This window comes from Leucopleurus acutus (genome assembly GCF_964270905.1).
Source record: "Leucopleurus acutus genome assembly, chromosome: 13".
In the NCBI taxonomy this organism is placed as follows: Eukaryota; Metazoa; Chordata; class Mammalia; order Artiodactyla; family Delphinidae; genus Leucopleurus; species Leucopleurus acutus.
In genome coordinates, this window is record NC_139155.1 from 64,159,221 (window position 1) to 64,183,553 (window position 24,333).

At 58.5% G+C, this 24,333-nt stretch overlaps 1 protein-coding gene across 4 annotated transcripts; it reads right to left on the bottom strand.

The window, feature by feature from the left end:
• Positions 1–161: 161 nt before the first annotated feature.
• SMPD4 (sphingomyelin phosphodiesterase 4) lies at positions 162–21,393 on the bottom strand. Of its 4 annotated transcripts, none has more exons than XM_082852586.1 (20): positions 20,958–21,393; positions 17,476–17,559; positions 15,737–15,823; positions 14,313–14,455; positions 14,106–14,181; positions 13,463–13,571; positions 13,309–13,361; positions 12,688–12,839; positions 10,793–10,925; positions 8,866–8,937; positions 6,216–6,302; positions 4,415–4,560; positions 3,853–3,943; positions 3,475–3,575; positions 2,939–3,102; positions 2,437–2,642; positions 1,983–2,216; positions 1,725–1,856; positions 1,505–1,633; positions 162–1,425 (listed from the first exon to the last, which is right to left on the bottom strand). In XM_082852586.1, the coding sequence occupies exons 1-20, from the start codon at positions 21,378–21,380 to the stop codon at positions 1,096–1,098; spliced, it is 2,952 nt and encodes a 983-aa protein (XP_082708712.1). In that variant the 5' UTR covers positions 21,381–21,393; the 3' UTR covers positions 162–1,095. The 4 variants fall into 4 exon arrangements, with proteins under 4 accessions (XP_082708712.1, XP_082708715.1, XP_082708714.1 ...); XM_082852589.1 differs by lacking the exon at positions 20,958–21,393 and adding an exon at positions 20,660–20,754; XM_082852588.1 differs by lacking the exon at positions 20,958–21,393 and adding an exon at positions 17,684–17,893.
• Positions 21,394–24,333: the final 2,940 nt, after the last annotated feature.

Consider the following 24,333-nt stretch of genomic DNA (forward strand, 5'->3'; position numbering starts at 1 on the left):
CCATCACAGCCACGTCCGTGTTTGCATCTGCCCAAGGGAATCCCATGGTGAGGGACGCTGGGTGCCCAGTGGCATCTCCGCAGCCCCTGAATGTGCAGAGGACCCCATGTAGGAGGCCACCCTGGGGGCGGGGCCAGGCACCACAAGACTCAGGACGAGAACAGGTTTATTCAGATCCATGGTCGGCTACAAGTTTGGTTTGGTTACTGGTCACAGGCCCCAAATGCCACTACTCCGAGTTTACATCAAACTACAAAGCCCAATACTTACAGTTTGAAAACTTAAAAAAATACACCAAAGACTAAGGCTTTTAAAAATCTCAGCTGAAAAGTTCTCCCTGGTGCGTCATCTGCAGAATGAAACGCGTGTGAGATGCTGTGAGGATTTCTGACAGTGAACTCACATTTGTCATATACTTTGGATATTTAAATCTTACCAAAAAATCAGTGTCTTTGAGCGCTTGATTTGACTGAAGATACAAATGATGCTTTTGACCATCTTTGGTTGTAGACCACCCACAGGGAACAAGGTGGTGACAGCCCTGATGACCTGCTCTGTGGCCTGGGGGCATCTGTGTTCTCGGAGGGTCTCTCCTCAAAAGCAGGCATATGGCCCAGAATTGGAACTACTGGGAAAATACAGTGGCCCTAACTTTGCCAAACACGGCAGCAAAATCAGGTTTAAAATCATGAAACAGAGAACCATTGTCTAATTTTCTTAGGGCTCTCTTTTAGGGCCTGATTCTTCTCTGGAGCCAGAGGCTGGGTTCCCATGTTGGGGTCTCACCGCCCACCTCCAGGGCGGCAAAGGCAGAGGCCGCAGACCATCCGGGGAGGCCCAACTCCTGAGCTTCACACGCTGAGGAAGAGAAAGGCATCGCCCTGCAGGCCCTCTGGCTGAGGAAACGGGGAGGCCCAGGGCCGGCAGGCTGCCCGCCCCTTGTGGCTACCTCTCTGCCTGGCCCTGCCCTCGCTTTTCAGGTTCTCTTCAGATGGTTCCAGGGCTGCAAGAAAACGCCCCCTGGAAGCACGAAGGTGACAGGTGTTGGGTACAGAGTGGCCTCCCTGGTGCCTGGGGGTGGTGGCCGGCCTGCAGTCAGAGCTGGTGCAGCTTGCCCTGCTCGGTTAGCAGTGTCATGGCCACGGCGTAGAGGACATAGCCCAGCACGAGGAGCAGGGCACAGAGCAGAGGCCCGATGCAGAACAGAGAGGCCACGAAGAAGGCCAGCAGCAGGGCCAGCAGCGTCCGGTAGCTGCCCAGGAAGCGCAGGCTGAGCCGGGGGCCCCGGGCAAGGCTGGCCGCATGCCCCCGCCCCACGGGGCTCAGCAGGCGCCTGTCCGACAGCCCAGGCTCCAGGAGGTGGTAGCGACAGAAGCTGCCGAGGAAGTCGGCCCGCGAACACAGGGCCGCCATCTGACCTGCGAACTAGAGCACAGACGCCCCACTCTCACCTGCCGCTCGCGGGCTGGCGGGGCGGGGGGGTGGCCCTCCCTCCCACACTCACCCTGCGGTTGATGGCGGAGGACAGTCGGAAGAGCACTCGGACCAGGCTGGCAATCTCGTAGCTCCGGATGGGCTGCAGCTCCGAGTCTCCTTGGTACTCGATGTCAAAGCGCCGAAGCCCGTTGATGATCTGGAAGCAGCAGGAGGTGAGCCCCCGGGAGCCATGGCCACACTGCCCAGAGGGCCCTGGAGAGCCTGACCCCTCGGGATGTGGGCCTCACCTGATACCGGCCCAGGGGTGTGAGGATGAGTCCGTCCTCCCCCACGATGCAGTCTGGGAGCTGCTTCTTCCCGTTCTCATCCTGCGTGGTCCCCAGGGCGAGTGTGAGCTGGGCGAGCTGGGCCTCGCTGAGCTGTCGGGGAGATGCCTGCCGTCACTTCCAAGGTGGAGGGAGGCCTTCCCCCCGCTGGGCCTCAAACGGCAACGAGGGGCCCAGGCACGTGACACCTGGGGGAGGTGAGCAGGGCCAAGGGCGTACCCGGAACACTTGGCACAGGTACTCCAGGGCCTTCTCCAGGTACTCGTCCGTCTTGCGGACGCTGTCCTGCCCCATCTCATCCAGGTCATTGCCCGGGTAGGAGCCATTGGTGTCCGCGGGGTAGAAGCCCAGCCACGACAGGAAGGGACGGGCGGCCGTGCTCTCCCCATACTGGTCAGAGAGGGACTTGGCCGTCTGCTTGGCCTGTGTGATAAGCTGAGCCAGACGCAAGACCTGTGGGTGGGTGGGTGGGTGGTTAGCTGGCTCGGGGCCGCCTCATGGCACCGACAGCCCAGGGGTGGCTTCCACACGATGGAAAACTTAAAATGAGTTTTAAGGACTAAGGTGCACTTTCCAAGAGGGTACATCTATCATCAGAAAAAAACTAGACTCCACTGAACAAGACAAGGAAGGGGTGTGAAATGCCAGAGCCCAGAGGGCCCCGACTACTCACCAGTGCCCGGATCTCGGGCCCAAACATTGGGGTGTACTTGCAGTCCTGGCCCTCCAGGCTGTACACGTGGCTCTTCACCTTGAAGGAGGCGTCGGTGATGGCTGGTGGCCATGACGACAGGAAGCTGCCAGTGAACGTGGGCACCGTGAAGAGCCTGTGCTGGCGGTGGGGGATGACCAGCTCGGGCTCCAGAAACAGCTGCTCGCCTGGAAGGCAGGATGTGAACCTGGCTGCGGCTCCAAGAGCACGGACATCGGGTCCCACCATAGGTCCCCGAGGGCAGTGACCGCACAGCGCAGGCCCAGCTCCCGGAAGTCCCTCCACTCCACCCCCACCCATCTCCACAAGGGAGTAGCTATGAGGAGAGCCCAACAGCAGCCCACAGCCTCCCAAAGCCACTACGAGCCACCAGGGGATGCGGCTCAGAGCTCCGTTCCCCTCCTGTGGGGCACACACGCAACCCCTGCGAGCGCACGGGTGACAGGGCTGGCAGGGGCCTCACCCCGCTGGATCATCTCAGCCAGGTTTGGCTGCGCGAAGACCTTGGCCACGCGGAACACCATGAGTGCGTTCTTGGGGCTGACAAGGTCCGTGCGCAGTGCGCGGCTCAGGAAGCCGAGGAAGAGCTTGGTGTACACAAGCAGGTTCTCTTGCACGAAGGGCGCCCTGCGGGCAGACGCACATCAGGGCTTCTCTTCAGCTTCCGGTCTCCCCCAGGTATCACGAATGGTGGCAGAGGGGCCGGGGGTGACACGAGGGGGCAGGACAAGTGGGCAAAGGTGAGGCCCCAAGGACAGAATCCTCCACGGACGAGGCCCATTCCCAGGAACAAGGCCACTGGGGGCGGGGCAGTCACACTGCAGGGCTGGCTAGGAAGGGCTATGGGGAGGTTTATGTGAGTCGATGTGGGAAAGGGACAGAAGGACAGAGGCCGCCCATTGTCCCCAAGAGAGCAATCCTGGAACCTGGACAAGTCCCAGCAGGGGACAAGGGGGTGGCCCGGGCCCCCTGCCTGCAGGACCTCGGGTCTGGGCTCACCATCTCTCTGACACACTCCGGGCCTGGCAGTCGCTGCTTGGGGCCTGCTTCTCAGGCGCGTACCTCCAGGGCTGCAGGTAGCTCAGCCACATCTCCAGGACCTGGGGAAACACGTGCAGCTGGGGCAGGTGGCTGGCACTCAGGTGAGCAGGGGCGCAGGGGGATCCCGTGCCCCCTCAAGATGCCTGGCCCCTCAGAACAGGTCACCCAGCAGGCTTTCCCCCGAGTGCAGCGGAGGGCAGCTGCATGAAGCTGGGAACCCACCCTGCGTGGACAGCTGGGTTCAAGGTCGCGGCTGGCGGAACAGCACAGGAGGCCCCCAAGGCCTCCCTTCCCTCATGCGCACACGCAGGGCAAAGGCCGTAGGACAACACTCACAGCTCTGAACGACGCGTCCAGGGGCCAGTGGCCAAAGCAGTGCTGCAGAAAGAGGTAGAGCTTCTGCTGGACAAACCTCGGGACGGCGGCCCTGTGGGGGAGGGGGCATCACCTCACAGGGGAGCCTGGCACCCCCTGGGGGCAAGGCCTCCTATTTTTAGCCCCATTCCTCAGAGGAAATTCGAAAGTTCAGAGAAGTTAGAGAACATTCCAGGGACACACAACACACGTGGCCAATCCAGTGTGGCTCCTGTGTGCGCCTCAGCTCAGCACGGCCCACACATCGCCAGCTCTGCTGGCCCTGTTGGCCTGGGAGTCAGGCCACGGCTCTTGCCCTGCCGGGGTGGGGTGGCGTGGGGGTGAGGTGCAGCACCGAGCAGCCTGCTGCTCTCCTGCCACAGGGGAAGAAGGGGGAAGAGGGGGCAGCAAGATGGGGCCTCTCCTAGGCCAGCCTGAGAAGCAGCCAGGCGGCCCCCACCCACCTCTGGGTCAGGGTGGCAGTGAGGAGACAGTCCCAGGAGGGCTTGAGGTGACTGCCCCCCTGCCCACAGCCCATACCCACCGTTTGAACTCCTCCAGGGGGCTGGCGGCGTGGGAGTGCGCAGAGGGTGAGGCCTGCTCGGGCCGCAGGCTGTTGGCGAAGGCGTGCAGGTGCTTCAGCAGCAGCCGCACCACCAGCACATGCTCCTCGGTGGGCATGAAGGACTCCTGGGGGGAGGGCCCTCGTCAGTACCTCGTGCTGGGCTGTGCCTCTCCCCCCATGGATGCACCGCACATGGCGCCCTGGGACAGCCACTGGGGCAGAAGCTCTGCCATGTGCTTCCCTGCACTTCAACCCCCTTCATGGAGCCTCTGAGACAAACGCCCTCAGTCCTGCGAGCTCAGCTTTTGGTTCACAAAGGCCAGGAGGGTCTCTGAGACCACTCCACACACGGGGGAAGACTGGGGGCCGGCCGCCTGCTCCGCACGCCCACCCCTCGGGCCTTGACAGACTTGTTGGAAGTGCTCTTAGCAGCTTCACCCCAAGGTGAGCAACGCCAAGTGGGGTGAAGGCGGCTCCCGGCCCTACGTGCAGGAAGCCGGGCACTGACCAGCAGCCCTCCCCACCCCCCGCTGCCCAGGGCACGGTCTGCACAGGCCTCCCTGGCACGGAAATGCCTCCACAGGCCCATGCAACACACCCCAAGGCCGCTATGCCTGGGGTGGGAGGCGGGGGTAATGTCCTTCTGCATGTGTCTATCTTTAGATCATTATATGGTAGATTTGCAGCGTTTTGGAAAAAAAAAAAAAAAGGGATACTTTAACAGTAATAAAAAACCACAGAGCATCCTCTGTGCCAGGCCGTGACTCTGCCTAGGGAGCTATCCCCTTTATCGTTCCCAGGAACTGAAACCCCCACCGCATCTCGCCCCCACCTTCCACGTTTGCAGGGGCAACTCCCTGCCCCACGCCCAGCAACCACACTGGACACCACTGGGCTACTTTCTCTCTACATTTGTCAGTCAAAGTGCTTTCTTCCAGTGCCTCCCCCTTCCCTGAGCCAAATGCCCACAGGAGCCCCTGGTCACAGCTGCATGTGGACACTTACGGGGCCAGGCCTCCTGCTGTGGAGGTGAAGGCAGGGGCCCTGCTCTTTGCCAGGTGAGGCCCTCCCCAGCCCAGGCCTGAGTGGCACCCATTTCTGCATGTGGCCCGCCCTCAGCACCCCTTCTGGAACATTCTCTCCCTCCTCAGTGCAGCTGCTGCATCTGCTCAAATTCAAGTTCAGTGGTGTGTGGCCCCACCTAGGGCGAGGGGGACAGATCCCTGGCCGTGAGCACAGCTCCAGACACACGTCTCTGCCCAGACTTCCCAGCGGTCGTGTCATGGAGCAGCAAACTTCACAATGCCATTGGCCCCAAACACCCAGCTCACTGACCACAGTCCATCCCTGGTCACTCCTGCCTAAGCAGACGGCAGTCCCCACAAGGTCACTGCCCATGAGCCCCAGGGCCTCCACATCCTTGGTCAGTCCCCAGCACCAGGCCTGTACTGCAAAGGCCACACTACTTTGCCCCCACGAACCGGGGCTAAGCACGGAGCCCTAAGACACCCGAGGACTCGACACCTTGGTTGGCCTGGGGCTTGGCCAGGTGGGTTCGGTGACCTCCCCCACAGCCAGTGGGATCTTGTGCATCACTCCCAGCCATGTGGCCGCACACCCTGAACCCAGGTCCAGGCCGAAGGGCCTGGCTGTGCTTGGAACTGGTCTCTGGTCACCCCAGCCGGCCCCCAGCCAGACCCTGGCTACTGCGCAGGACATGAGCTCTGGGGTTAAACCATGGGGCGGGGGTGAAAGGGAACAAAACGAAAGCGGCCAGTACTTGGTGGGCGTGGAGGGCCTGGAGGCTGGGTTGGGCAGGGCTGTGGAGGGCGCTGCAGACACTGAGACGGTAGTGCAGGACCTCCAGCTGAGAGACAACAGCAGAGAAGCCGAGAGGAGAGGGCGGGGGGAGGAGGAGGGGAGAGAAAGAAATAGTGAGAAAGAGCCCAGAAGTAAGGACAAGAAAAACAAAAAACAAAAGCACAAGTCAGTGACAATCCAAACAATTACAGCCCAGCAGCATCAGGCCAATGAGACGCCAACCACCCCCTCCAGGCGTGATCCTCCAGCTGCCAGGCAGAGGGAGGACAGAACCGCAAGGTCACCTGGGAGGCCCCTCCAGCCCCTGAGGTCAGCCCGACCCCATTGCACTGGGTGCAGCACGTGTCAGCAGCCCAGCCACCTCCCTGGGACACGCTGCTGGTCACCAAGGCCCGAAGACCCAGGCTCAGTAAAGAAACTTGAGAAGCCAGTTCTAGATGGAGGCCTCTGCCCAGAAGAGAAAAATATGTAATTTATTGGACTTCCTGGGTTGTCCGGAAAAGAAATTTATCAGCACATGATGGAATCAATTCCTAGGTGTTAAAGACCCAATCAGAGTCCCATCCTGAAAGGTTTTGTGCACGGGGCTGGTTCCCAGCCCACCAGGCCCCACATCCTGGAAATGGTTAACGTGGTGCTAACACTTACTGGTTCTAATTCTGGGAAGACCAACCTCTACCTCCCTCTACCTCACCAGGAGCCCCCAGACACTAAGCCACACACACCCAGAGGCAGCTGGAACCCTGAGGCCAGGGGTAACAGCTGAGCTGGCACACCGTCCGCCCCCAACACCAGAACCTCCACCCTATCTCCCTGCAGCTAAGCACAGCCAGAGCCGGCCCAGCACACGTCCTGCCCTATGAGGGCCCGCCTCCTGCCCCAGCGCCATGCTTCACACAGAAGAGGCCTGGAGGAACGTGCCAGACGCTGGGGAGACGGGCACAGCCAGAGACACGTAGGGCTGGGGCAGGAAGGGGCACGGCCGCACTCAGCAAGGAAATGGGGAGCCCACGGTCCCACTTCAGGCCCCAGCCCGGGCCCAGAGCACCCTGCAGGGAGCGTGCATGCGCCTGCACCCAGCCCGGCCACAGCCACACCAAGGGAGCTCCAGGAGCTGCACTTCCTGCACCCAGAAAACCCAGCAAACTGACCCCAGGGTTACGTGGGGCCAGCAAGGACTTCCACGTGGTGTGGGGCAGGCCTGGACAGACGGCAGGGGCCTTGGTTTCCCACACACCCCACCTCCTCAGGTTTTGTTTTTCGGCCTCAACAGGTGGCAAAGGGCAGAAGGTTTCTTGGCGCCTGGTGGGGCCTTCATGGTGCCCCCCCCCCCGCACCGACCCAAGTCAACCTGAGCAGCTCTCACCCTCCTGTGACCATGGGGAGGAGCGGGAAGACCCCTCCCCATATGGACTCGGTGTTCCCCCAGGTGACCAGCAGCTCGGAAGGGCCCTCTGGCCGGCAGAGCTACAGCTAAGACCTGAAGCGGGTGGGCTACCCTGGGCTCCCGACACAGACGTGCAGACAGGAAGGTGACACCGCGAAGCAGCCTCTGCGAGACCAAGCCCCGCGTGCCCTGCAGGGGAGCCAGCCCTGCCCGCCGGGCAGCGGCAGGAACGTGCAGCAGCAAGTGCACTCTGGAAGCAGACGGGGGCATGGTGGGCACTTTGCGACGTGAGAGGCCCAGGATGGATTCCCGGCCCCACCCCCGTTCTCCTCCTCCTCCTCCTCCTGTGCGGGGCCAAGGACGGAGGCTGGGACACCCTGCGCTCTAAGAGGAGTATTGGGTCTGCGTCCCAGTCCTCCGTGCGGCAGAACCCTGGGCTGGGGAGCAGGACCACCGAGGGAAGGGCACAGGCCACTGTTCCAATGTGACCCACAGATTCTTAATTCCTAAGGAAGCCCTTGAGGAGTCTGACTGGCAGCGGCAAAAGCAAAGTCTAAGGAGCAAACTGCTGCACGGAAGCGGTACACTGCAGTCCTGCGCGCAGGCTGTGGACCTGAGCACCTCTCCCTAACTCAACAGAACTGTTCTACCCCGACCAGCCCTGTGGCCACAACCCCGGGAGGGGGCCAGGGACTCCAGGCCTCTGCACACACGTGAGCTGCCCAGCAAGGGAAGGAGGAAAAGGAGAGGAGGAGGAGGAGACAGCCCAGGCCACATGCAGGAGGGCGTCAGACCCCACCCACCACCAGGAGGGCTGCTGCTGCTGCTCTGGAGGACGTGGAGAACAGCAGGGTCACCAAGGTGGGCAGAGTCTGCTGGGCGCCACCGCAGCAGGACAGCAGGAGGCGCTGTGACTCCCAAAGGCACCCACGGCTCCCACACCCCAGAACACGAGCACCACAACCACATCTGTTCCTGCTGCCACGGAGAGGGCTCTGCAAGTAGCATGGGGAGGCCCAGAGAGGATGGGCCTCAGCCGCCAGGGTGCAAGCCCAGCACAGAAGACAACCTGCCTGCTGCTCAGCACTTGAGGGAGGTGAGATGGCAGGTTGCTGGGTCCCACTAGCCAGTCCTTGAAACTAACTGAAATCAAGGACAAGCAGCAGCAGGCCGACCAGGGCCAGCGCGGGAGGTGGGAAGAGAAACCGTGGCAGCAACATACCTTGGCGTGAGGGGACTGCATTTTTTGGTACATCTCCAAAGAATAATGATGAAGCCACATTTCAACAAAAACCTGCAAAAAAGCATAGCTGGTCAAAAGGTCTTTGACAAGGCCGTCAAGACCATTCAATGAGGGAAAGAACAGCCTCTTCAACATGTGCTGCTGAGAAAACAGGGTGCTCACATGCAAATGAGCACAGTCAGACCCTCACTCTACATCGTAAACAAGAAACAACTCAAAATGCATCAAAGACCTAGAATATAAGAGCTAAAACTGTAGAACCTTAAAAGAAAGCATGGGGGAATGCTTCACAACAATGGATTTGACAGTAATTTCTTAGATGTAAGTCCAAAAACATGGGCAACAAAGGAAAAAACTGGACTTCATGAAAATTAAAAGCTTTAGTGCATCAAAAGACACAACATACGTAGTAAAAAAGTAGCCCACAGAATGGGGGAAAATATTTGCAAATCATGTATCTGAAAAAGGATTAACATCCAGACTATATAAAGGATGCCTAGAAGTCAACAACAAAGTAGATCCCAATTCAGAAATGGGCAAAGGACTTGAATAGACGTTTCTCCAAATAAGATACACACGTGGCCAACAAGGCCGTGAAACGCTGCTTAGCAACACGTCACCAGGGCAGAGCAGACCAGTCACGACGATTAGGGTGGCCACAGTCAGAAACCCAGAAAACAACAAGTGTTCCGAGGGTGTGGGGAAACTGGACCCCTTGTGCACTGCTGGTGGGGATGAAAAATGGTGCAGCCACCATGGAAAACAGCATGGCAGGTCCTCAAAAAACTAAACAGAATTACCGTACAGCCCAGTAATCCCACTTCAGAACAGATAATCAAGAGGACGGAAAGCAGGGTCTTAAAGAGAGAACTGCACACTCATGTTCACCACAGCCAAGAGATGGAAGCAGCCCAAGTGTCCATCAGATGGACAGATAAACAAAACATAGTTACACACACACAGCAGAATTTAACTCAGCTTTAAAAAGGAAATTCTGACACATACTACAACGTGGATGAGCCTTGAAGACATTATGCTGAGTGAAGCCAGTGAGTCATTAAAAAGAAAAATACTATGTGATTCCACTGACAGAGGCAACGAGAAGAGTCAGATTCACAGAAACAAAGCAGGATGGTGGGTGTGGGAGCTGGTGGGAGGGGGACTGAGGAGCTGCTGTTTGACAGGTATAGACTTTCAGTCTTACAGGATAGGAAGGTTCTGGAAACCCATTACAACAATGTAAACATACTTAGCGCTACTCAACTATATGCTTTAAAATGGTTAAGACTTCGATTTTACATTATGTGTATTTTACCTCAGTTCCCAAAGAAAATCAGAACCCCATCTCATCCACACTCCAGGCTCTCAACAAGCCATGCTTGTGACCCACTCAGCCCTGGAATCCAGCATCAGAACAGCAGAATATCTCCAAGGTGGCGAGACAGGCCTGGGGTCTGCTGGAGCCGCATAAGGTCACACACAGCACTGCCGTCCCCACTGGGGCCCCCTGGCATGGAGGGGATGGGGTCCTGCTGAGCAAGGGGAGGCCCCCCCATTCAGTGCCCTAAACACGCTGCTGCAGCAGGGCTTACTATCCACCCCTCCCAAACCACAGTAGTGGTCAGAGAGGGTGACCCAAGCCACTGGAAACTGAAAGGCTGGGCAGCCATCGCGTCACCACAATAAAATAGGACTCTGTGGACAGGGGGTCCCGGGGTGAAAACACTGCCAGTAACACAGAGGTGAGACAGGTGGGCAAATTCTTTCTCATCAGTCACAGCAGAGACACTAACAATTGACAGCCACCCCCAGACCAAGGGGCAGTCTTTAGGCCCTTGCACCCTGGGGTGGGCGGTGCTGAGCAGTTTATCTGAAACAGAAGCAGAGAAGGCACCCAGGCTCTCACCTGGAGTAGTGTCTCCGACCTCCAGATCTCGTGGGAGGTGGGGTCTGCATTCACAGACGTCTGATGAGAGATGTGTCGCTTCAGGAGGCTGGTGTGGTGCAGGCCGTAGGATGCAAAAGGCACGGCTGGCGTCCTGAGGGAGACACAGAAGCAGATCTCTGTCGGCAGGCTCCCACGGGTGTGGCCACAGCAATCTGGGCCTCAAACCCAGGACAGCAGCGACAAGTACAACCCGTGGAAGTGTCCAACGACCCTCAAGTCCATGTTGCTATGTGTGAATAAACAAACAGAAGAGTGAATTTTCCATCCACATCTGCCCACTGATAAATGCAGGACGGGTGAGATCAGAAAAGCGTTGTTTGCCAACCACCCTATTCACAATGGATCTGGCTGAAATGAAGACCATGAGAGATGCCGACACTGCTGACAAGAGCAGGGGCTCAGTGGATCTTCCCACTAAGTCCCCTGTTCACTAACTGAGGCCCAAAGACCTTCGTTAACTTTACAGGAGGAAAACCTGGCATCACCCTCAGCCCAGCAAGCGGGCTCATGGGCACCACGGCTGCCACTGCGGTGCCCCCGCCAACGATGCCCAACCTGGGCCTAATCATGGGAAACACCCGAGAACCCACTGTGCACACACCAGCTGTCAAGGTCAGGAAAGGCTGTGAGACCTTCTGGACAACAGAGAGAGAGCCGCGTGCGGGAAATGACCCTGCACGGAACCCAGCTGCGTGACAGCCATGAGTGGGGCAGCTGGTGAAACCCAAGTGGGGTCTGGGGATGAGATGGTGGCCTGGCAGCAACACTGCCTCCTGATTTGAATGGAATGGCCGCGGTTACAGAGATGCACACACTTTCAGAAAACACACCCTGAAATGTTAAGAGGTAACGGCGTCGTGTCTATAACTTACTCAAATGGCCCACGAAAAAACACACACAGATTAAACAGAATAAAACAACTCGGAAATCAACAGGCATGAAGGGCCTGTGAAAGTTCTTTGTTATATGTAGCAATGTGTAAAATCTGAAATTATTCTGTGAAAACAAATCAAATCCAGCCCAGAAAACTGCCTAGCAGCTGAAGTCTGCCTTTGAGGGGGTGTGAATCCAGGCCACACTTGGGTCCTCCCCCGACCCCAGATCCCTGGCCCCCACTCCCCAGGCCGCAGCATCAGCAACACCTGTGCAGCCCCTCCCCCGCACTCCTCCTCGCCATCCCCTTTCCTTGGGAGCTTCTGTCCACACGAGTTTGGGGTAACGGCACAGCACGTGCCAGCAGATGTGGGGGGACAGCACCTACAGGAAAGAGCTGCAGCCTCCAGGGAAGGAGCGGGGGATAGTGAGGCAAGGGCCAGAGGAGCACAGGCTCCTCACCCCTGGACAGGCCGGCCTCACGCTCCCCTCCTGCTCTGCCTGTGCCAGCGGCTCTTTACCACAGGCCCCGGCTCAGCAAAGGCCTGGTCCCCGAGTCCACAGGTCCCTGCTAGTCTCACTTGGCCACAGCTCAGCGCTGCCCACAAGCCCCTCCTCTCCAGGACCAATCGCCCAGCGCTGCCAATCAGCTCTCGGCTTTGAGTCCCTCACCACCCTGCTCACCGCTGGGCATGGGGCTTGGGTGCCGCGTGTGGAGAGGGCGGCCACAAGCAGAACACGGCCCGTTCCCATACCAGAGCCAGGCCCCGTCCACAGGGCCACAGAACCTGCCTGCTTCAGAGACATCCCCCTCACCCCGACCTCCAGCCTGTGCTCAGCTGGGGCTGCAGAATCTCAGGCCTAAAAAAAGCAAGTGCTCCAGACAAGGAGTGGCACCACTGTCCCCATGAGCAATGCCCTCCAACCAGGAAGGGCCAGGCCTTACCTAGTGGTGGGCTCAGGCCATCTCAGCCACTCACCTGGGAGCTGGTGAGGGGCTGGGCCCCCCCGGGCTGGAGGAGAGAGGGGGGAGCACGCTGCCTTCTGTGGGCAGGAACCACGCCAGGTACCTGTCCACCAGGATGAAGTAGGCGCAGTCTGAAGTGCGGACGTGGAGGGCCCCGGGGGGCGGCTGGAAAGCAAAGCTCCTGTGAGCGCATGGCTGTGGGCACCGCCCCAGGCTGCTGACCCAGCAATCACAGGGCGGTGCCAGGAGAAAAGCCCCCACCACAAAGGGCCTGACTAGACCCCTCAGTCCTGACCAGCCCACACACACCCCCATCCCCCCACCCTGCCCACACCAGTAGCCACCTCCTACAGGAAGCCTCCCTGACCACCACTCAGGGCACCAGCCCACCCCACATGGCCCATCAAGCCTGCCCCCAGCCTGTCATCCTCACTAAGTGAGGGTGGCCTGAGGGGCAAAGGCTGAAGAGAGGGGGACCCGGGGAAAGGAGGTAGGAAAGGGAGGAGAAATGGAGGAAGGCAGGCCGACGGCTGGCCCAGCCCTTCTTTGTGTGGACACAAGCCCTGGGCCCCAGCCCCTCCCTGCACGGGGGCTTCAGTAAAGCAAACCCAGCTCAGAGGCGCCCCTTCTGTACCTTCTGAGTGATGAGGCTCAAGGCAAAGAAGAACATGTAATACTCGAATGGATCTGAGGGCCATGTCAGGGGGCAGACACAGGGCTGTCGGGGCCCCCACCCAGCTCTGTGTTGGCCGCCCGGCCTCCCCCACCGCGGGGCCGACAAAGGATACTGAGGGCCAGGTGCAGGCCAAGGCCCCCGGCTGCGGGGAGCTGGACCTTGTTGTGGTACAGAGGGCTGTCGGGGAGCACGCGCTCCTGGATGGACGCCTTCACAGGGTCCTGTGGACAGACAGAGGTGGCTCTTGGGAAGGCTGCAGAGGAGCCCAACACACAGAGCCCCCTGGGGAACAGTGCTGTCCTCTGCGCGGTGCTTGTGCAAAAAAGCTTCACGCAGACTCTGTCCCTTCGTCCTCACACAGACCCACCACAGCGGGGCTGCAGCTGTGTGCATCTCTGACCCAGCCAGGCGCTCGATGGATCCTGTCTGCTTTGTTTCTCATACCCATGAGTGTGCCACCCCTTAATTCGCCCCCACAGGACTGGAAACTCAGAAAGACAAAGCTACCAGTCACGTGGCCCTGCCACTCAGCCAGGAGCCAACCAGGCCCTCCCACTGGCAGAGTTCAGATGACCTTTGGAAAAAAAAAAAAACATTGAAGTTCCAATCTGTGATGGCTCCTGGGCCCTGAACAGATACCATGACGTTCTGGCCACTGTCACAGCCCTGCAGGCCCCTGCCCACCCACCAGCACTGCAGCCACTGCGTGGGGCACCTGGCCCCAAGCCTGGCTCTCACCACCATAGCTTACTTACAGGCAGGTAAGAGACAGGAAAGTCAAATTTATAGTCTTCAGCTTGAAGTTTATAAACCAACTTCATCATTGGGCCCCTGAATATGAACAACAAAAACAGGGCAAATGAACCGTGAACCATCTTGCTTTGACTGTTCCTTAACAGTGACTGCAAACAAGATCACTGTGAGAGAAAGTCCAGTCCCTCTGGGGTAACAGACCAACCTACCCGGGGTCTAGGAATTCCATGGCGATACTGTACTCCACAGGGCTCACGCGGCCCTGCAAGCAGCGGAGGTTCCACCCAGCCAGGATGCCGTCCAAGCTGCCAAAAATGCTCTCAACCAGCCACGGGAAGATGGCATGCAGCTCCTGCAACAGCACAGGGAGATTTTGGGCAAGCTCCTGGGGACCACTGCCTGCCTCCCTTGCTGGCCCTGGACCAAGGACTTCACTCCCTGGCCCGGAGACCAGCAGGACCAGTGGCGCCCACAGGAGCAGCTGTGGATCCTTTTGTTCTGCTTGCGTGGCTGCTTCATGTCTGACCCCGTTACATAAGCCAGCGTATGATTAAAAGGTTTATTTAAAAATTCTGGGGGTGGGGGGGGGCAGTTCAAATTTCCAGATCCACTAGGTTCAAAATGCTCTGGGTGATTCTTGCCACTTGCCTCCAGGCCTCCACCCGCCCTCACCCCCCACTACCGCAGGGAGCAAGCAGAAGGGTCGGGCAGGGAAAGAGGAGGATAAGACCCCACAGTGGGGATGTCCCTGGTGGCGCAGTGGTTAAGAATCCGCCTGCCAATGCAGGGGACACAGGTTCGAGCCCTGGTCCGAGAAGATCCCACATGCCGCGGAGCAACTAAGCCCATGCGCCACAACTACTGAGCCTGCACTCTAGAGTCTGCGAGCCACAACTAGTGAAGCCCGCACGCCTAGAGCCTGTGCTCCACAACAAGAGAAGCTACCGCAATGAGAAGCCTGCGCACCAAAAGAAAGAGTAGCCCCCGCTCACTGCAACCAGAGAAAGCCCAGGCGCAAAATGAAAACCCAACGCAGCCAATAAATCAATCAATATATTAAATAAATAAAAATAAAAATGCCAGAAACTTCTGACCCGAAGAGAGCTTTACTAAAAAGGGTGGAACCATCCGTTCTTCCTCAGGGCAAGCCCTTCCTGTCATCTGGTGGCAACTCCTGGTCCAGGCGGGCCTCCTGAACTGACCCGCACTTACTCTGCCAATTCAGGGTGTGGTGTAAACACATACTTTCAGTACTTACAGCAGGGCTCAACCTTGGCACTGCTGACATTTGGGGGTGGACGCGTCTTTGTCCTGGAGGCTGTGCTGTGCCCTGGGGGACGGATGCCAGCACGCCTGGCCTCCACTCACTCGGGGCCGGCAGCACCACCCCATGTGGCAACTAAAAATGCCTCCAGACACTGCTAAGTGTCCCATGTGGGACAGAAGGCCCACGGCTGAGAAAGCCTGGTCTACGTGGTCGTGGTCACATGTTTACATGTGTCACAAACGTGAGAGTCACAATACAGGTTCAGGCCTCCGCAGAGCAGCGCTCAGAGGTGGGAGGCAGGGGCTGCGAGAATGCTTTTCCAGGAGTGTGTGAGACACGCCCCCAAGAGACGCTGCAGAACTGTACCTTTGCTGGAAAGTCCTCGATGACTTTAACCAAGTCTTGGCACCGCTGTGCAAAGGGTTTACTTATAGAGTCGGCTTTCAGGCTAGCCTAGGAGACACAAAAAACCAAAATAAAGCGAGCACATTTGCTTTGCAGTTTTTGCTGATATTCTGGTGCGAGTCAAAACAGAAATCCAGGGACTTCCCTGGTGGTCCAGTGGTAAAGAATCTGCCGTACAATGCAGGGGACGTGGGTTCGATCCCTAGTCAGGGAATTAAGATCCCACATGCTGTGGGGCAACTAAGCCGGCGCTCCACAACTACTGAGCTTGTGCGCCTCAACTAGAGAGACCACGCGCCCTGGAGCCTGTGCGCCACAACTAAAGAGAAAACCTGCAAGCCACAATTAGAGAGAAGCCCGCACACTGCAACAAAAGATCCCGCATGCCTCAACGAAGATCCTGCACGCTGCAACTAAGACCTGACACAGCCAAAAATAAATTAAATAAATGCTAAATAAATCTTTAAGAACAAATAAACAAACAGTAATCCAAGTGACAGGCAGGAATGAGACACAGCACTGGCCTGACTGCCCAGCACCTCACACATCAGGTCGTGCGTGTGTCCAGGGCCTACAGGACACCCCTAGGCGAGGCCAGGTCCCGTGCTCTCTAGGCCAGGACTTTCCAGGCTGGCTCCCAGCTCCCTCTGTCAGGCACCCCAGCTACCTCAGAGAGCTGCAGATCATGAGAACAAAATCCACCCGGATCCAATCCACAAGCAGGGGGTTGGCTCCTGGGTCAGCCCCGCAGCCAGGGGGGGACCCCACACAGATCAGAGCACTCACCGAATGTGTGCACGTGAATGGGAAGTTTCCCCGGGGGCTAACCACCCACCATTTATAGCCCTGTGATTGTGAGCTACCATTTGTTGTCACTGGCCCTCTGACCCAAGACGTCCTTTATCTGTTACCTTCAGAGACGCAGCAGGCCAAAAACCACAGACAGCTTCAGCCAAATGCCAACACTCTGGTGACGGAGAAGCCAGAAAACATTCAGGACAAGAAGGAAATGTACCCCAGATCAGGGGTGAAGGAAAGCTCTCATCTTTTCTGACCACAAAGGGAAGAAGGCCCTGTGCACATGGATGAACATCAGGAGGAAAGGCCAGGTTTCTAACCACAAAGGCTTTGCCCAGGGTATCCAAGGCCCTGGCCACCTCCACACGAGGATGGAGTCCACAGGGTCTCGGTCAGAGGCAGACACCTGGCTGTGCAGGCCTGGGTTGGATCTGCTGGCTCTAGAGGGGCACTGAAGAAGAACATCCTTCCAAATACAGGTTTATAAAAAGTGCAGGCCTAGTGCCCCAGCACAGCAGCCTCCTTCCGTTTTTCACCAATGACAGTTACGGTCATTAAAACACCTCGCTTTCGTGTAAGGATTTACAAGACGTGAAAATGTGGGTGTACATCCTTCTCCCTTGCTCCTCCCCACACCCCAGGAGACTGAGGAAACGGCATTTCCATCAACTCCTCTTGTAGATGAGAAAACCAGGGCTCAGCAGCTGCATAAACCCAAGGTCCTGCACCAACAGAGGGCAGAGTCGAGCCTGAGGGTTCTCACCCGAGTCCAGTGTTATTTCCAGCACATCCCCCCAAAACATCACCACTGGACAGTTCTTCAAGTCAGTGGCAAAACCCTCAAGTCCCTCCGCTGCAGAGCGACCATCACCCTGGCACGCGGGCGGGCAGCTGACACTTACCAGTAGGAAGCTGGGCTGCTGCAGGTGGGGGAATGCCATGGCAGCCTTCTGGGCAGGGTCCAGACGGGCCGTCTTAGAGGACCACTGCAGAGAGACAAAGACAAAACCTCAACCTCTGCCACACAAGACACACAAGGCCAGGAGAATATCTGCACAGCTCAGCACCACTGCACTGCCAAGGCCCACGCTTTACAGAAATGCTGCTTACGTGCCTGCCGTCCACAGTGTCCAGCCCCGGAGCCAGGTCTGTGGCAGGGAGCCCTTGGGAACACTTGGTTAAGCTTGTGTGGCACTTGCCACATGCCAGGCCTGGTTCTGAGGGTTCTCCATACATTTCTCATTTAATCCTCGGTGGCAGGCAGGCAGGATTCTAAAGACAGCCATCCAAGATTCCTGTCTCTGGTCATTCAAACACTCTTCTAGGTGCTGCTGTGAAGGGGTTTTGCAGATACAATTAAAGTCTCAAGTGTGAGAACCGTAAGATACAGGGCAGTCCTGACTCATAGCCAGCAACGAAATGGGGATCTTAGTTCTACCACTGCAAAGAGCTGGATCCTGCCAGCAACCTGAATAAGCTTGAAAGCAGATTCTTCCCAAGAGCCTCCAGATAAGAGCAAAGCTGGCCAACAGGTCGATCTCAGCTTTGAGAGACCCTGAGCAGAGAACCCAGCTGAGTCTGCATTTCTGACACATAACCATGAGACAACCAACAGATGAAGCTTTAAGCTGCAAAGTTTGTTAAGCAAGAGTAGAAAATACATCCTCATAACAACCCTACGAGGTCAGTACAGATAAGGAAATGGAGGCAGAGAGAAAAATCACTTGCCCTCCGCCAGCTGGGGAATGGCAGAGCCAAGACTCAAACCCACAGACCTCCTCACTACTCTCCCATAGAGACAGGTGGACACATCTCCTCTGTCTTACTTGTGCTCTCTGAGAAGGAAGGGAGGGGACGAGCCAGCTTTGCCAATGGAGGCTTTGAACAGCCACCAGAAAATCAGGGGTAGCTCTCCAGAATCCTACCTCTCTGTGCCCCCAATCAGAAACTGAAAATATCCAGACTCGGACTGAGCAGAGAGGGAGTATGCAAGTCCCACTGATGAGCTGCTGATGGCTTTCCTGGCACAGCTCTGCCCATGGCCTGAGGAACGGTGCTGATGCGGCAACTGGCAGTGTATGTGGATGGAGATGCTGGGTGGGCAGCTGAGGCATTCTGAACACCTTCCCATGAAACCGAGCAGAAACCTGCACACTCCCCACCCCTGTACAAAGGCCCCTCCATGTCCCCTGCCTCTTGTTTGTAGAAAAGCTGAAGTTTCCCAGGTCTCCCTGAGTCACAAAAGAGCAGGCTCAAGCAGCTAACGATTAGGACAAGAGAGTCACAGAATCTTTCAGTGTCTGATGTACACTCCTGAGTTGTTTTACAGATACTATAACTGCCACCAGAGAGAAAAAGCCAAATGCATGATGACCAGACAGTAGCCATGACATAAGCTGCTCCATCTGTGGCTAGCACAATTCCAAAAACTGGCCTCAAGACAATGAGATTAACGTTATTGCTCATAATAATCTATATCTTTGTGGGCATCAAAATAATTGTAGCTTGCTCTGCCCAATTTTTAGTAAGCAGGCAACTAAAATTGTCAGCAAAGAGATGCCACAGACTCAGGTTGACATCTTCCACTCTAAGAATACTGCGCGCTATGTCAGCATGAAGAAGTTACAGAAGATGAGCCTTTGCCCCTAATCCCACAGAAATGGAATGATGTCAGACAGTGGGGATCTGTAAGCAGCTCCTTTGCCCCGTTCCTGTTTGCCCATTTCTGTTCGCCTCAAACCTTATAGAAATGAGGTCACCAGGCAACACTTAACCTAACTCCTGACATATGCTCTACTGAATGCACACAATACCTTGCTTAACCTATTGATTCCTTCCCTAGATTAAAAGAAGTAGGAATGAAAAATTAAGTAGTTAAAGAATGACTAGCTCTCTACCCCCAGCTTCTCCCTGTGCAATCCGGCAGGAGATCACGCAGGCAAGATAACATCTGAAGAAAGCTCATGAGGAGTCAGCCAGTCCACACCCAATGGAAAATGACGCAGAGCTTGACCTTCTGCCTCGATTCTGAGATTCTTTCCCCTTCTTCCCTTTAAAAACTGTCACGGCTGAGCAGAATCTTTGGAGTGCGTTCTGGGACACCAGTCCACCTTCCACCCGGTTGCTGGTCTTCTGAGTAAAGCAACCTTTCCTTTGTACCAACACTTGTCTCTGGAGTATTGGCTTTTGAGCTGGGAGGAGCCGAGTCTGAGTTCAGTAACACTGAGACTGTTCAACTCCTAATTAAACTAGCTATGGGTTTCAGTTTTAAGGATGACTTAAATAAAACGTTTCAGTCCTTAACCAAGTGGTCCAGGGAACACTGCACTACTCCAAAACGATCAAAGCGACATAAAACCCTGAACTGTTTGCTAAGGGCAAAGCTTTAGAGATGATGAATTAAATGCTGCTCCTTGCTTAGAGCAAGTTTGCAGAGGTAGCGGCTGAAGGAATGAGCCCGAGGCGCCCAAGCGCCTCTCCTTGGGGAGAGGGCAGCGTCTCCCCGCCACGCCGCCTGCGCTGTGTGCCCAGCCTCCGCTTCATCCCGCCACCTCCACACCCGCTGCCTTCAGGAACGGCTTCCGATCCGCTTTCGGGGTCCCTCCCGTGAGCTGCAGCCCCGTCAACGCCAATCTCGCCAGGGCCTCCCTCTGGCCGCGCTGCGAGCGGGGCGTGCTTCCGCCTGCCGCTCACTACTGCCCCGTGAAGGGAGCACCGGGGCCCCCGTGTCACAGACGCGGAAACTGAGGCTCCGCAAAGACGGCCCACACCGGGGGAGGCGAGGAAGGATCGGGTCGGGCCGGGGCCGAGACCCACCCCGCTCCCTCCACACCGCTCGCTGAGTCCCAGACTCTCCCTCCTCCACCGCGCGCAGAGAACGTTAACCGCGGGCCCACCGAGGTGGGGCGTGCGAGGTGCGCGGGAAGGCGACGGGAGGGCGCAGTCCGGCCCTCGGCGCCCTGCCGGCCCGGCCCGAGGCCCGGAGCTCGCGTGGGAACAAAGCTGGTTTCGGCGGAAGTTCGGGGTGGCCGCCGGGACGCGAGGCCGGGACGCGAGGCCGGACTGCGCGCGATTCCCACCATTCACCTGAAGGAACCACAGCGCCTCCGGCTTTAAGGACCGAGGCCGCCATTCAGCGACCCGGCGCCGAAATGTCGTCATCAAGCTGCGCGTGGCGTCACGTTCCCCCGGCCTAGCAGGAAATGTGCCGCCACCTCCTCTGGCTGACACAGTAAAAGGCGCGTGCGCAAAGCGAAGGCCCGCCTCGGAACGCGCGTGCGCAGCGGGGAAATCCGCCGTAAGGAGCGCGCGTGCGCGAAGACGTGTCGGTGCGTTAGGGCTTCGAGGTGCGTCCCCTACCGGGGAGTCGGCGCGGAACAGTTACGCTCTGGCCCCGATGGGCATTTATTGAGCGCCCACAGAATGCCCGCGCTGTACTGGGTGCCGCCACCTCGGCTAGCGCGCGGGGAAGCTCCGTCTCCAAGGGCCCGGTCTTACGCACGTCTGCAGCCGCCCGGGCCCGGGTCTGAGCGCCGGATGGCGTGGGCGCTGCGGGGAGAGGGGCGCGCGGCGGGCCGGTAGGGGGCGCGGCGGGCCGGACCGGGCGGGGCCGGGCGGAGCGGGAACCGGACCCAGCGGCGCACACCCTCTGCGGTCCGCAGATGGCGGCGCCGGGCGCGGGGCCCGGGCCGGGGCCGCCACCGGGGCTGGAGGCGGCCTTGCAGAAGCTGGCGCTGCGGCGGAAGAAGGTGCTGAGCGCCGAGGAGATGGAGCTGTTCGAGCTGGCGCAGGCGGCGGGCGGCGCCATGGACCCCGACGTGTTCAAGTGAGCGCCCGGCGGAGGCGGGGTCCCGGGGGAGTCGGGGTCCCCGGGGACGGCCGGACCGGGCGAGTAGGGTTCACTGCCGCAGCGTGTGTTCTCGCCAGGATCCTGGTGGACTTGCTGAAGCTAAACGTGGCGCCCCTTGCAGTCTTCCAGATGCTCAAGTCCATGTGCGCCGGGCAGAGGCTGGCGAGCGAGCCCCAGGACCCCGCGGCGGCGCCCCTGCCCACGCCCAGCGTGCCTGAGACCCGAGGTCAGAGCCGGGCCTGGGCGGCGGGGAGGGGGACGGGGGCGGAAGGGGAGCAGCGCCTGGCACCGCGCGGGCTTGGCCGTGAGTGCAGGCCTTTCTGTTCCTCTTGTCCCAGGACAGGCTGGGCCCATCCAAGGTCTGGCCCCTTGGGCTCCCGTCCCTAGCTTCGACTTTGCTGCCACCTTTGAGGGTGCACTTCCAGATCGGGAGGACACAGGGTGGGAGACCCAGGCAGGCTAGACCTCGTCTGGGACTTTTGCGACCCCAGTTCCTCCCCATCTCTACTCTGAACGTTTTTATCCCGCAAACATGGGAACAAGGCAGCTTTGGTTCCTGTCCTCATGGCCTGTATAGCCTCTGCGGAAGTCCTCAGGGAGCAGGGCGGGCAGAGGCTTTCCTGCGTGCCCTTGTTGGCACCCCACCCGGCCCAGGTCCTACCCAGGAATCTGGACAGCGAAGCTTCCATCCTTGGGCTGTGAGTGGGCGCAGCCTGGAAGCCATGGCTGGCAGGGTATAGAGGCCCGAGGGGCCTCCTCAGTCTGGAGGGTCATGGCTGGGGGATAAGCAGGTGCTGGTGACCAGGATGTCATGATGGAGCTCTAATCCGCTTTGGGTGTTACTTCTGCTCCCCATCCCAGAAACCCTCTGAAATGCAGCAGAACCTCCAGGCTGGCTCCTTAGCCAGAAACATCCTGAGAAGGGGCTGACGTTGGGGCAGAGGGCAGCTGGGCCCTGTGGGTGGGTGTGCCTGGGCCCTGGGCGCCCGTGACCCCGTCCTGAGAGGCCCTGGGCACTGGAGTGCAGGCCTCCTCACTGATGCACGCTGTCTGCTCTCTTTGTGTCTCTCTCTGACCTCCAGCAGCCTCCTTTCTCTCTGCCGAGAACTGTACCCCCCCCGCAAGGCCCTCCTTTTCCTCGGCCCTGCAGCCTGCGGCCTCTCCAGTTCTGCTCCACGGCCCAGCTGCCTCGCACTCGCCTCTTTCTCCGGGGCCCCCCGGTTCCCTCCGGTTCTCTTGCTGCCTGTTCTCTCCTTTTGCAGGTTGCGTTTATTGGTTTATCTCTGGGGGTTGGTACTCTCTCCTGTTTCTGTGGAAACTGCTGTGGCCCCCAGAAAGCCAGAGCAGCTTTGAGCTGCAAGGGCAGGACCCAGTGAGCCATCCCTGCCCCGCAGCTTAGGGAATGAGGGCGTGATTTCTCAGCTCCGCTCACTAGAGACAAGTGCAGCGCTCACAGGACAGGCCCACACCCCGTCCCCAAAGGCTAACTCTGCTGGTGAGACTTGCGCTCTGTAGAGCTGCCCCCAGCCCAGAGGAGGACACCCAAGGGGCGGGGAAGGGACAGCGTGGTATGCTGTGGAGAGCAAAGCCTGAGGTGTGACAGGCACCTGGGCCTCTTAGATGCCATCACCCACCTGGACTGGTTGCCTGGAGGATCAGACCATGGGTCCCCTCAACTGCCTGGTTTCTGAGCTGGGGGTGCCTTCCAGGCACTGCCAGGCACGATGAGGCTGGTGTGTTAGAGTGTGAAATGCCATGGGAGCTCTAGCTGCACCCTCCCACGTGCCCCTCCCTGCATCACCCACCTTGCTGTTCCAGGAGTGCCTGGAGCTTGGACAGGGGGCCTGAGGAGCGTGGGGACTAAAGGAGAGAGATCCCCTCACTGGGGGGTTTTGCCACTCCCTCCCTTGCTCAGTCCAGGTCTGCTCTCAGTGCTGAGGGCACAGTGGGGCTGCAGGGTGGACACGCTGTCTGTCCAGTGGCTAGACATACCGACAGTGACGGGCGTCCAGTCTCGAAGGACAGCACCGGCCTTGCTGGAGTAGCAGGAGTTAAACAAGCTGGGGGCAGGGCCCTCGCACCAGCTGCAGAGTCCTGTGCGCTGCTGCATCCCCTGGGAGGGGGCTGAGCTAGGGTGTGGGGGGAGGGAGGGAGAGGGTGCAGTCAAGGGTGTGTTGGGGTGCGGGGCTGGGAGCACTGCATAGAGGGATGGGAGGTGGGGAGGAAGCCCCGGGCCAGGGACTGGAGAGGCATGGGGCACTGGGCCCCACAGGGTCGTTTCCCCTTGAGTGCTCAGGCCATAGGTCCTGCTGGGCTGGGCGGCCACCAGCCAGGGTACAAGGGCACTGAGGCCCTGGGGAGATGCCCAGTGGAGGTAGAGGGCAGATAAGGCCGTGCCAGGAGTACACTGAGGCCGAGAGGCAGAGGCCACCAATGAGACAGATCTCTGAGGCTGCATGTCAAAGCATCTCTCCACACAGATCTCTGGTCACCTGGTTAATGGCAGGATCTGGGTAGAGAAAATAAGGAGCATTGTCACAGAGTAAGCAATGGGGGACCTTGGTGGTCTAGGCTGGTGGTGGGGGTTTGGGAACGTTGGAGCCAGCTGGCCTTAGGTTTCCCTCAGAATCGGAGTGAGATTGACCCAGACCAAGGGCTGGAGCCCCACTCAAGGGCTTCGCTCTCTGGGTTCCTGGCCATCCAGGTGCCCTGTGGGGCCTGTCAGGCTCACCATTTCTGTCCTGAGAGCTCAGGGGGGTTAGGCTTGTCTTCGTAAGGACGTGGAGTTAGGTTCAGTTGTGTGCTGTTGAAGTTTAGGGAAACCACACATTCTATAAAAAGATGTCCCCCCCAGAAAGCATAAGGTGGAGTCTGGTGTGTGGAGCCATGAGGACAGGTACCCGAGCGTTGG

Coding starts and splice junctions, on each gene's coding strand:
- SMPD4 (XM_082852586.1), bottom strand. CDS start 21,380: ATGGCGCCGCCCGCCGCCTGCGCCAGCTCGAACAGCTCCATCTCCTCG. Junction 14,456..15,736: donor TCGAGGACTTTCCAGCAAAG/GTACAGTTCTGC, acceptor GTGCTGTTGCAG/GAGCTGCATGCCATCTTCCC. Junction 1,857..1,982: donor ACCTGTGCCAAGTGTTCCGG/GTACGCCCTTGG, acceptor TCTCCCCGACAG/CTCAGCGAGGCCCAGCTCGC.